This window comes from Chiloscyllium plagiosum, chromosome 23, assembly GCF_004010195.1.
Source record: "Chiloscyllium plagiosum isolate BGI_BamShark_2017 chromosome 23, ASM401019v2, whole genome shotgun sequence".
NCBI lineage: Eukaryota > Metazoa > Chordata > Chondrichthyes > Orectolobiformes > Hemiscylliidae > Chiloscyllium > Chiloscyllium plagiosum.
The window spans coordinates 50,962,930-50,976,224 of record NC_057732.1 but is presented as its reverse complement, the minus strand read 5'-3'; the positions used below and the strand labels follow the sequence as shown (position 1 = coordinate 50,976,224).

At 38.7% G+C, this 13,295-nt stretch overlaps 1 protein-coding gene across 4 annotated transcripts in view; it reads left to right on the top strand.

Annotated features, from left to right (window-relative positions):
- The window catches only part of upf2 (UPF2 regulator of nonsense mediated mRNA decay), a 99,698-nt gene that overhangs the window by 35,020 nt on the left and 51,383 nt on the right, over positions 1-13,295 (top strand). For all 4 annotated transcript variants that reach the window (XM_043714146.1, XM_043714148.1, XM_043714145.1 and 1 more), the window contains 6 exons: positions 1,180-1,288; positions 1,546-1,659; positions 2,859-2,975; positions 4,407-4,592; positions 7,095-7,298; positions 8,672-8,947. In XM_043714146.1, coding sequence (XP_043570081.1) covers positions 1,180-1,288; positions 1,546-1,659; positions 2,859-2,975; positions 4,407-4,592; positions 7,095-7,298; positions 8,672-8,947 — 1,006 coding nt within the window. The remainder of the gene's footprint in view (positions 1-1,179; positions 1,289-1,545; positions 1,660-2,858; positions 2,976-4,406; positions 4,593-7,094; positions 7,299-8,671; positions 8,948-13,295) is intronic.

Below are 13,295 nucleotides of genomic sequence, written 5' to 3'. Positions count from 1 at the left end.
TTAAATTGTCTCCTTTTATCTGAGAAAACCGCCTGCGTTTGGAAAACAGTATTGCTGCAGATATACATTGCAAAGGCTGGCTAACTTGAGCATCTCACTTTGTTTGGAATCGATTTTATTCTGTCTGTCCATTTGACCTGAAGCACACTCTTAATGTATTTATGTCACCACACAAGTCAAAGTTGCTTTCTAAAAGAAAATGCATTGGCAGTGATTCAGGATGTTGAAAATTGACCACAGCTGTTGCTGGCAGTTCTGAATGACATTGGTGATCAAGACGTTAGCTTGAACTGTATTCCCAAATAGGCTTTTTCAAAGAAAACAGTAATAAAAGCTTTTCTATTGGCCAGAATTCATTTTGTTTTGCACTCACTTAGCAGAGGCGTTATGGTCAATATTACTTGTAAATATCCTGGTTTTCTTAAAGCTATGCAAATAATTCTTCTTACTTGTAAGACCATCTTACTAATGATGCCAACCCAGGCATTATTTTGGGAGTTCATCTGGGATCTAATCAAATGTTGCACCAGCCATCATGTTGGTGGGCAAATCACATGCAGGCAACGTGACAATAAAATTGTTTTTGACATTTGAAAGCTTAGGATCTGTAGACTTTGTCTGTCAATAGTAAAAGTAAATTAGCTGTGGAGTGAAGCTGTAGACAAAAGATCTAACTAAGAGGGAATTGAGTCATTTTGACCTTTGGGATAAGGGTGCTGTTACTTATAGGATTTTTTTTGAGTTGGGTCTAGACATCCCACATCTGACATGGTCTCAACATAGACCTCCTTCATCTTTTGAATTTATACCAAAAAGAATTGTTTTTTAATTAAAGAGACAAACTAGAGTTAACAACTAAGATTACCGTTGAACTGATAATCAAGGTGTGATTTTTGTTTTGACTGCCTTGTTAAATCAGTCATTTTTTTTTAGTTAATCTAAACATATTTACAGTCTGTGCATTTGTTGAATGATCAGGTCATCTGGTTTCAAGTCAAGTTTAATTGTGCTCTAAACTCTTCATATGTTTTATTAATGTTGAATGTTTCAAATAATAGTTTAAGAACAAGAAATGTATTTTTAAAGAAAATCTTATAGTATTTAGCATTAATAGTCTGTTCCTGGTATATAGAATGCCTCATTTCAGTTAATTATTTAACAACTTCCTACCCCCTTTAGGTTGGACTTACTTCCATTTTATGCCCGTTTGGTTGGCACTTTATATCCATGTATGACGGATGTGGCAGAAGACCTTTGTGCCATGTTAAAAGGAGACTTCAGATTCCATGTAGGTTTTAGATTTTTTTGGGGAGAATACTGCTTTGCATTCTTCTATAACTATTTGGTACAAAAGAACTGTTTGTTTCAAATTAATTTTGCTCTTGTGAGGTAAGAGCATATATTGTAATAGTATTCAGTATGTAATGGACTGGACCATAAAATACAGATTACCTTTGTTAGTATAGTATAACAATAGTATTGTAAGTGCCTGAGGGTCATTAATATTCATATATAGTTCAACACATGTTTCGTAATGCACTTTAGGTCAGGAAGAAGGATCAGATCAATATTGAAACTAAAAACAAAACTGTACGGTTCATCGGAGAATTAACAAAGTTTAAAATGTTCTTGAAGAACGACTCACTTCATTGTCTAAAGGTCAGTCTGGAATGATTGTATCCATATGTTATCCATCTGTGTGATCTTCAGTTGAACTAAACTTTGATAGAATAATGAACCGTTTCTGAGCTTATCATCTTGTTTATATAATAGTGTCAAGTGGAATCTATTATCTTAAGGTTACTTTGTCCTAGCACTGACATGGGTAGTAAGGTCAAAATTTTGTGACACACAAGAGATCAAATACTGCAAAGTGAAAAGAAATTATAACTCATGCTCTGCTGTGTACAAGAATCTTAATTGTTGGAAACTCAGCTTGTGATTAATTTGCAATTTTTGCTCTAAACCTTGAATTTTTGGTTAACAAAAATCTAGTTTCAGATAGAAATGAACAATTGATTGCCATTTGCAGAAGAGTGTTCTAAACATCAACTGCCTCTTACATTTGAGAAGTGTTTCACAATTTTGCTCCTGAAGCTTGTTAGACAATCCCCCCTCTCCAAACCTAAACTCTCCAACCAATGAAAATAGTTGTTCTACTTACCCTGTCTGTATCTTAACATCTTAAAAAAATTCAGTCAAATCACCCTTCAACTGACTGAATTCCAAAGAATTCAACACTAGTTTGCATAATCCGTCTTGAAACTTAACTATTACAGTTCAGATATCACTCTAGTAAGTCAATGATTTATGCTCCTTTAGTGCTGCTAACCTTCTGAAGTGTAGCGCTCTGAGTTTCTCTCAGTATTCAAGACATGATTCAAGGTATTGCATAGCTCCTCCTTCCTTGATTTGTAGTTCTCTGCCTATAGAATCTATTCTCTGTATTCGTTCATGTCATTTTTAAATAGATTTGATAGATGCTTGATAACTAGTGCAGATGCCACTGACCAAAGGACCTCTTTCTGTATTGTGAAACTCTTTGACTTTGTAAGTCAACGAGGAATAAGTTACTGATTACAAATCCATGCTAAGTTTCTCTGATCAAATGCAGATTTCTCTACTGTTCATTCTCTCTATCCATAATTATAAACTCTAGTAACTTTTTGACAACAGTTAAGCTAAGTTAGTCTATAATTCCCTAGTTCCCCCTCATCTTTCTTATTTAAATGTTTGGAGTGGTAATTTCATAAATGCAACAGTTTATTATTTTTATACAATAATGCAATAAACTAAATCAAAGACTCTTCACTTGATGAGAGAAAAGATCCATGTTCTTTATTCTCTACAATGAATAGATGCTCTTGGCTGATTTTTCCCACCACCATATTGAAATGGCCTGCACACTCCTGGAGACAACTGGTCGTTTTCTTTTCCGGTCACCTGATTCCCATTTGAGGACAAGTGTTCTTTTGGTAAGATCTGAGAATACAAATCAGCAACATGCTTTTGCTGACCCTTATTTTCTGTGGAATGCACAGGTTACATTTTACTCTACATATTTAAGTCCGTCTTTGAACTGTCTTCAAGTGAGTTTGTGGTTTGATCACTACTTTTGTAACTGGCTGTGTTGACGATGGTGAATGAATTTATGGGGTTTTTTTTAAAGCTGTCTATGTCCAAGCTTTTATGGTTCTATTTGTATGTTGTAAATTGCTCTCAAGTTTAAAGAAGTGGGTTTTATGGTAAGATGATGCTCAAATCCTGTGTATTCTTTTGAGGTGTTAGAAGTGCTTACTTTGCATTTTGGTTTGAGTAACTAATCCTGTTCACACAAATTCTCAAAATATGTTTACTGTCAAAATGAGGGTATTTTTAAAATAGAATGTATATTTCTTGAAAAAAATTCTTCTTTGTTGTTTTCCACAATAAGCTCTATTCTATATGTGAGGGTTGGTAATTTAAACTTGCATTCAACTTCTATATTGAACATTCTGGATATTGGTAAATTTTTCAATTTGAGATCAAAAATGTTTGATTTGGAAATATAATCTTTTGCCAGCTTTTGTTCTCAGTGTAAGCATCAGGCATGGCTACACACAGGAAATTTGTTTTCTACTCTGCCACTTCCTAATATTTGAAAGGTACATTTAGAGTTTCTTCCACCAGCCAGACGTAAAGCTTGATTAATCGAAAGTGGATGTCAGCCCAAATTACAGAGATTAGGTTAGATTCCCAACAGTATGGAAACAGGCCACTCGGCCCAACAAGTCCACACCAACCCTCTGAAGAGAAACCCACCCAGGCCCATTCCCCTACCCTATATTTCCCTCTGACTAATGCATCTAACACTATGGGCAATTTAGCATGGCCAATTCACCTGACCTGCACATCTTTGGATTGTGGGAGGAAACCCATGCAGACACTGGGAGAATGTGCAAACTCCACACGCAGTCTCCTGAGGCAGGAATTGAACCAGGGTCCCACTGTGAGGCAGCAGTGCCAACCACTGAGCCACCATGCTGCACCGAGATGAAAGGATAGGCTCCACTTTCAATCATGACACTGTTTACTACCATAAATACTCATTTGCACTCATGGTATAGTTAAACATGTCTTCAAGGCAAGAGTAAGGACTGCAGATGCTGGAGATTAGAGTCGAGAGTGTGGTACTGGGAAAGCACAGCAGGTCAGGCAGCATCCGAGGAGCAGAAGAATCGACGTTTCAGGCAAAAGAGAAGGGCTTTTGCCCAAAATGTCAATTCTCCTTCTCCTCGAATGCTGCCTGACCTGCTGTGCTTTTTCAGAACTCTACTCTAAACATGTCTTCAAGTCATTCTTTATTCCTTAATAAGATTTGCTGTTTGCAGCAATAATGCTGAGCACTTTTAATGCAATCTCTTTAGGAGCAAATGATGCGCAAGAAACAAGCAATGCATTTAGATGCTCGTTATGTTACAATGGTGGAAAATGCATACTATTACTGTAATCCGCCCCCTGTCGAGAAAACAGTGAGGAAGAAGCGCCCTCCCCTTCAAGAATATATCCGCAAACTTCTTTACAAGGACTTGTCCAAGGTCACGACTGAAAAGGTAACTACTAGTTGATTAATTAAAGTTAATGATTTACTCCATTAACCGTATTTATTTCCCAAAAGCAGGTTTGCAAAAATGCATACCTAGCACAAATAAAGATGGCCTGGCTGCTGGGAGGCCAATTTGTTTAACCACAGCACATCACTGCAGCTCCTTGGGAAAGTGCCATTGACCCAGTCATCTTCAGCTGCTTCGTGTATTACTTCTCATGTAATGTAGAGACAGAAGTGGGAATGTTTGCTGGTGATTCCATGATATTTTGTTCCATTTGCAATTTATCACATAAGGAAGAAGTCTGAATTACAACCAACAAGAACAGGACAATAATCAAGCTTTGATTAATAGCTGGCAAGAAACATTTGTTCCAGCCAGTATCCAAGTAATTACTATTTTCAACATGACAGAATCTGAGCATTTCCTGAAGCACTCAATGGTGTTGCCATCATCAGGTCTCCTACCATTAACATTGTGGGGGTCAATACTGAATTGGATCTGCCACACACACGACTACAATAGGAACTCAAAGGCTGGAAGTGGTTTTGAGAAAGACTCACTTCCCTACTCCCCAAAATGTGTCTGCCACCCATATGGCACAAGTCAAGAGTACGATGGAATATTTATACTTGCCTTTATGTGAATGAGGCTAATAATACTTGAGGTTCATCAAAACAATTTGTTTGATCAACATCCTATCCACTATCTTAAACATTCACCCCCCCCCCAACCCCTGCCGGCCCTCACTAATGCTACGTGGACTACGGTGTGCTCCAACTAACCAAGTGCACTGCAAAAACTTGCTGAGACCTCTTCAGCAGCAATTTCTAAACCTGCAACGTTTACCACCCAAAAGTATGGTGCCAGCATCACCTTTATTATGCCCTACTCATTGTACCATCCTGATTTGGACACCCACCACTATTCCTCCTCCTTTTCTGGGTCAAAGTCTCAGAACTCCCCATAAAACAATAGTGTGGAAGTTCCTTAACAGCATTGCCTATGGTGGTTAAAGTAGATGGTTCATGACCACCTTTGCAAGGGCGATTCTGGGCTGGCAATAGATGTTGACTTTGTTTCGATCCGAAGAATGAACGAATAATTTTTAAGAATGCAAATTTATTCTGTGTTGACTCCAGTAATATGCCTGACATTGTTATATTGTTTGTTGTCTTCTGTTATTCCACTGGTAGTGTTTCAATCCTCCACACTCCGTTGACTTGAGTTTATCCAAAACATGTTCTATAATTTGTAGCTGTCACTTTCAATTATCATCCCTGTGCTCATTAATTGATATTGGCTCTGTGTTCTACTGACACTTTGATTTTTAATATTCTTATCTTCATGTTGAAAATTCTTCTGAGCATCACCCCTTGAGATCTGTGCTCCAGAGCAAGTGCTGCATTCTCTAAATTTAGATAGTTAGTTCTGCTGTAACGCAGCAGTTCCACTCTCATGCAATCCTGTGTTGTAAGAAAATCACATGAAAGCAGCACCGTTTAAACTAATAGGACCAGAATCACGTTATAACCCACACACACCTGAAAAGTTTGTGCTATAAACAGTGTCCCCAATTTATCAATTCACATTAATGAAAAACACATTATAGTAAAATGATCTGTATCTGAATACAATAGACTATGTTAACTTGGGTAATTAAACCGTGGTCACTTTGTTAATGAAATCAAATCATTAATTAGAAACAGTACAATTCATCCTTTTGCTTTTGTACCATGGAACAATTATACTGTTTTTAAGCTGATTTGCTGTCTGCAAATGTGTAGGTCAGCTCTCAAAATACTTTACACTTGTCACAGTAACCAAAAGTTAAATTCTGGGAAGAATAATATTCTTCCATTTTTGTCTTTTTCTCCCATCTGACCCTTTCTCAGGAAGCCTGGCAGTTACTTGTCGATCATTATTACACTTCTGAATCTGAATTTTTTGAACTGCTGTCCTTTTCATTTTTGGCATTAAATACTCTGTGCACTGTTTTCAAACTTTAAATGAAACTTGATCTGTGGCTGAGGGGCAGAGCGTACTGGTGTCATATGTTATGGAACTGTAGGATGTAGTTGTACCTATTGCTCTCTACATGGGGTATTCTTGATTTTAACCTTTGTTATAGCAGAATGCTGTTTTTGATACAGTTGGTTTTCTGGTGAAAAGGAGAAAGCCATAACAATTTAGTCTGTTCCTTTTTCAGCAAATCACTGATACATCTAATGGTTAACTTGAGTTAAGGATTTTAGAATGAGGTGATATCACACAAATTCGTGTGGAGAGATATGATATTCTAAGACCATGGAGGAAAAATGACAAAGGCGCCCCATTATGGTATGGTCAATGCTTATGACACAACTGAACAAAGTCAAAGCAATTTTACATCTACAAATAATGACTCTACTTTGAATATTTTGTTTCTATTTCACAATTCAATCCCAATCTGACTGTTGATATGCAATGTGCATTTTTTCTTTAAAATTGACAACTTTCGTATTGCAGGTGTTGAGACAGATGCGGAAATTGGCATGGCATGATCCAGAGGTGAAGGAATATGTTATTAATTGCATGATCAACATCTGGAATGTCAAATATAACAGTATTCACTGTGTTGCTAACCTATTGGCGGGTTTAGTGCCATACCAAGAAGATGTGGGAATTCACGTTGTGGATGGAGTGCTGGAAGACATCCGTCTGGGAATGGAGGTGATATTATTTTAGCAGAAATATTAAACAATTAAAAGATATGAAACATAGCTGCCTGCAAAATTGATGCTTAGAAAAACTGTTTGTTTTGTAAGAAGCATAATGGTTGTCCTAATTAAGTATAACTATTTATAATGACGTATGGGGAACTTTGGTGCAAATAGTCATATTCTTTGGATCTCTCTCTCCATAATGTGCTGATAAATACTGGGGTATGGTCCTGCAGATGCCACAATTTCTCTAAAAACTTCAAGCTGTGTTTAATTATATTGACTCAGCATCGGAAGCAATCAGAAGCTGATCCAAACCTCATGTACTCTCCATAGTCATCACCCTCCACCACTACCACAAAACCCTCACCAAACACATATCAGCATAAAGGCCAATGTCCTCGTTGCTTTCCTAACTACACATTATAGTTGTGTACAACTTTGTGACTCGTTTGCAATGACACCCAGGTCCTCTGTGGTTCCTTAATTTAAATCTATTTTTAATCATTGTACCAAAGTGGTTAACATATTTTCCCAAATTATATTCCATTTGCCATTTTTTTTTGCCCACGCATTTAATCATAGAATCACCACAGTGTGTAAGCAGGCCACTTGGCCCATCGAGTCTACATCGACTCTCAGAAGAGCATTTCACCCAAACCCACCCCTGCCATATCTATAACCAGGCGTTTCCCAAGGCTAATTCACCTAACCTATGCATTTTTGGACATAGGGAGAAATGAGAATGTGCAAACTCTGCACAGACAGTTGCCTGAGGGTGGAATTGAACTCAAGTCCCCGGTAACCACTGAGCCACTGTGCTGCCCAATTTGTTATTTTACATGTCACTGCAGACTGTGTTCTGGCAACCTGCCTGTCCACTTCTTGCTGTATCATTAGCAAATTTGTAATGCTCTCAGTCCTTGCACACAAGCTGCTAATACAGATTACTAGTAGTAGAGGCTCCAGCACTGATCCCTCTTCCACTCCAATAGTTACAGTTTACCAACTTGAAAATGGCCCATTTGTCCTGGCTTCCCTTTAGTTAGTCAGCACTCTATCTTTGCTCATATGTTTCCCCTAACATCATGAGCTCTTATTTTGTGCAGTGACATTTGTAATGTGGGACTTTATCAAATACCTTTTGAAAATCCAACTGCCGGACACCTGTTGGTCCCTCTTTATCCGTTTTGCTCGTTACATCTTCAAAAACCCTTTTTAAAAAGCATTTATTACTCTTACATCCAGTGGTGCTGATTAAATTGAAATTAAAATTGACCAAACTAAAGTTGAAAAGACTCCAGGTATGTCATTCACTGCTGCCTCTATCTGTGGGTTTCACTGATGTCGTCTTGTAATGACTAGCTGCCTTTTGCTTTTCAGGTCAATCAACCCAAGTTCAACCAGAGGCGTATTAGCAGTGTTAAGTTCCTTGGGGAATTGTACAATTACAGGATGGTGGAATCTGCAGTCATCTTCCGAATTTTGTATTCCTTTATTACATTTGGTGTAAGCGCTGATGGCAGTGCGACACCTCTGGATCCACCAGAGCATTTATTCCGTATTCGACTAGTTTGTACACTGCTGGACACTTGTGGGCAGTACTTTGACAGAGGTTCCAGCAAACGGAAGTTGGACTGTTTTCTTGTATATTTTCAGGTAATTTTCAATTATTTTGAAGCTGTCCTTTCACAAGCTTTGCTTAAAACTAGCAGTAGTGTGTATGTATAATATCTGGATCAAACCTTTTTTTAAAAAAAAGACAGCATATTCTTCCCCACCATTCCCTTATGACCTCTTAAAATGTCACCACAGGATTACCAATCAGGTAAAGATCTCCTCTGTAATTGAGAGAAATAAGATTCTGTGTGGAGCTGCACTGCCAATCACCAGTCTCTCTCTCTCTCTCTCTCTCTCTCTCTCACACATCCCCTTTGCTTCAACTTCTCCAATCACCAGTCTCTCCTCTCCTGCAGTTTCAACTGCTCAAGTGAAAGCACCTGTGATTGAAGAAACAGCCCGGGGGGGAGGAATCTGTGATTGGGCAAGTTTGGTCGAGTTACACTCTGGCAAGCCCTGGAGCTGCGTGCAAAAGATTTCACAAAGCTTTAATGACAGGCTATTCAGATTGGTGACTACATAATGGAGCTGGGTCCCCATCTCAACTAGACAGAACAGGTTTAGGGAGCAAAGGCCCAGAGTGTCAGCTGGACAAGGGTTTGAGTTTGATTTATTGTCACATGTACCAAGGCACAGTTGTTTTGTCGGCTATACAGGTAGTTGTACCATACAAAGTCCATCAGTGTAGCAGGAGAGAGTGCAGAATGCAGTGTCACAGCTGCAGAAATGTTGTAGATGGAATAGAACTAACACTTGAGAGGACCAGTCAAAAGTCTGACAGTGGAGAAGAAGCTGGTCTTCAATCTGTTTGTAACATGTATTCAAACTTTTATATCTTCTCCCTGACGGAAGATGGGGAGGGGGGGGAAGACAGTATAACCGGGGTGGGAGGAGTCTTTAATTATGTTGGTTGCTTTCCCAAGGCAGTGGAAATAAAGATGGAGTCTGTGGATGAAAGGTTGTTTGCATGATGGGCTGTGTTCACAGCTCTCTAGATTCTTGTGATGGAAATGTGTTGCTGGAAAAGCGCAGCAGGTCAGGCAGCATCTAGGGAACAGTAGAATCGACGTTTCGGGCATTAGCCTTTCCTGAAGAAGGGCTAATGCCCGAAACGTCGATTCTACTGTTCCCTAGATGCTGCCTGACCTGCTGCGCTTTTCCAGCAACACATTTCCATCTCTGATCTCCAGCATCTGCAGACCTCACTTTCTCCTCTAGATTCTTGTGGTCTTGGATAGAGCAGTTGCCATACCACGCTGTGATTCACCCAGGCAGGATACTTTTTATGGTGCATCTACAAAATTGGTAAGGGTCCTTATGGGCAGAACAAATTTCCTTAGCCTCCTGAGGGAGTAGAGCCCTTTTTTATGCTTTCTTGACTATTGTGTTGACATAGTTGGACCAGGACAGATGGTTGGTGATCTTCACTCCCAGGAACTTGACATTCTACCATCTCCACCTCCAGAACCATTAATACAGACAGGGGTGTGCCCGCCACTCCGCTTCCTGAAGTCATTGATCAGTTATTTCATTTTGTTGACGTTGATGGTGAGGTGTCAGGTTTGGAAATGTTGATTAAGATCATGGAGTGCATGAGACTCTGCAGAGAGCCTAAAAATATTCACAGGGGATAGAAGTTGCTAATTCAAGGTTCAATCTGTTTGATGCGACCTTTTTAAAAACGTGTTTTAATGCTTTTAATGTTATCCGTTATCAAACCTCTAGGATAAAATAATTACGGTTGAACTGTTGCACTCAAATCTATGGTGTAGAGATGAGGTATTTTTTCAATTGTTTTTAAAATAGCGACTGCTGGGAAAGAATAGGGTACATGTGTTGATGGGACAGATGGAGATATTATGGCCTGAGTTAGAGGCTAGGACAGGGTTCAAGTCTTTGCTTGGTAATGGAAGAGGGACTGATTTAAAATTAGGTGTTATGTTGCTCTTGATAAAGGATCCACTAAGTTATCACAAAATAGGAGAAACCTTGGACATGTCTTTTGATATTAATTCACATTATGAAGAACTGTGCCTCGTGTATTTTAAAGAATGGCAAACTCAAACTTAACGTGCGTGAACAGGAATTCAAATTCTGTTCAATAGATGCCTGTAGGGTGTTAGATAAGGCTATTGATGGTGGTCTGAAGTTACAACATACTGCTGTTTCAAAGGATGCTGAAACAAATACTGCAAAGGAACTTTTTTTTCCAAGGGGATGTAGTGTCACCGGCAAAGCCAGCATTTATTGCCTGTTCCTAATTACCCACAGAGCAATTGAGGTTTTGTGTGTCTGGGTCACACGTAAGCCTGACAGTACATTTCATTCCCTCCCAGATATTATGAACCAGACAGATTTTTTTTCAAAATGGACAGTGGCTACATAGTTGCCATTAGGGCAGGGTTTTTTTTACTGAATTCAAATTTCACCATCTATCATGAGGGTATTCAAATTAATGCCCTCAGAACATTAGCCTGGGTTTGTGGACTCCTAGTCCAGTGACATTACCACTACTTCACCAAATCCCATTATTGAACCAATAGGGGAACCAGCTGAACAAACCCTGAATAGCATCAAGCACTAAAGAAAAATATTGCCAATACTAAACTGATGATTGGTGATGTTTCTGTAAAAGATCAACTGGCTGCTTTGGAACAAGGACTGAATATTTTCTATACTGCACTGGGCAAAGAGTGCAGAATTGTACTGTATTTATGATTCCATTTTGGAGTATGGTAAATGTGTTTATCATAATAAACTGCATATGTCTTATTTATAGATTCCAAGATAAAATATCCAATAACACGTATGCATACAATCTTTGAAATTTGTTCTATCTTACCTTTCTTAAAAAAAACCTGAGAAAAATACAAAGGATATGGTTACTGTGTGACTGCATCATCCAATAAAGGGGTTAACTAGAATGAAAAGGTAGCCATCGAAAATGCCTTGCAAAAGCACTTGGGAGGAGAGCAGCAATTGATCCTTGATCTGAATAACAATTCTGGATTCAGTATTGCTGACACTTTAATTGAGGTCAGTGGATTATGTTGATTTGCTGCAGGGGATGTGCCATAATAGCTCTAAGCGTTTTACAAAAATAGCAACTAAATTGTTGACCATTTTCTCCACTGTCAGCAAAGCCAGGAGAAATTCAACATTGTATTTTTGAATGACTCAACAATGCAATTGGGGGCAAGGATACAAAAAAACAAAAATCTGGTTACTACAAAACCTCGAATTATGCAAGAATTTTATTTGAATAGGATGTCTTTCTAGCTGTTACCCATTAGGTCTCTGATTGCAATTTAGCAATCAAAAGGAACGTATGTCTATTTTGTGTCCCTCCACACTGCGTTAAGAATGCAAACATAATGTCGTTGCATGGGAGGAGAGAATTTTGCAAAAGCAAAATGTTGTAGATGCTGGAACTCTGAAATAAAGCAAGATGTTGGAAAGTAGCATCTGGCAGGGAACAGAGTTCATTTACAGGTCAGTGACCTTGCATCAAAGCTGAAGAAAGTTGGAAATTCAAGGTTTTAAGCCAGCGGTAAGAAGCAGGAAGAGCAAAAGGACGGTTCTGTGATAGGGTGGAGAGCAGGAGAGATTAAATGACAAAAGATTTCATGATAAAGAGAGAAGGAATGGCTAACATAAACTAGGTTTATGGACAATGTGAAATATTAGTTCATACCAACTATCTGGTTCTGGCTTGAAGGATAAAGGAAGAAACAAAGCAAAAATATAAGCAAAAACACAGCACAATGGAGGTAAAAATAATGATCTTGTAAAGGTTTACACCATGGCAAAAAAGCTCTTCAGGCCATCATGTTGTGCCTCTCATCAAACAGCTACCTGTCATACTTTCCAGTATTTGTTCGACAGCCTAATATTCTCTAGTATTTCAAGTGTTCATCTAAATACTCTTTAAATGTTGATGGTTCCTGCTTTTTCCACCTATTCCAGGTACCTCCACTATCTGGGTGAAATTTTCTCCCTCAAATCCCCTCTAAGCCAACTGTCCCTTGCCTTAAATCTGTTTTCCCTGGTTATTGAGCCCTTTGCTAAAGGGAAAGTTTCTTCCTGTGCACCCACCCCTGCTCCTTAATTTTGTATACCTGAATTGTGTCAAGAAAATAAATCCAGTCCATCAAGTCTATCTTCATAGCTGAAATGTTCCAGCTCATTCGATGTTCTGGTAAAACATAGAAACTCCTGTTTGTATTCCTTACTGTGGAGTCTCCTACCACTATTGCCCTTCCTGTCTTTTTTTTTCCACCTTGTGCAGATGAGCTGTGGATACACTTTTTAGAAGAACCATCTCTGGCATAATTTTCCAACACAGAAAAACTGTTCTTGTGTGAGATCCACTTTGGGGCTTTCCTGA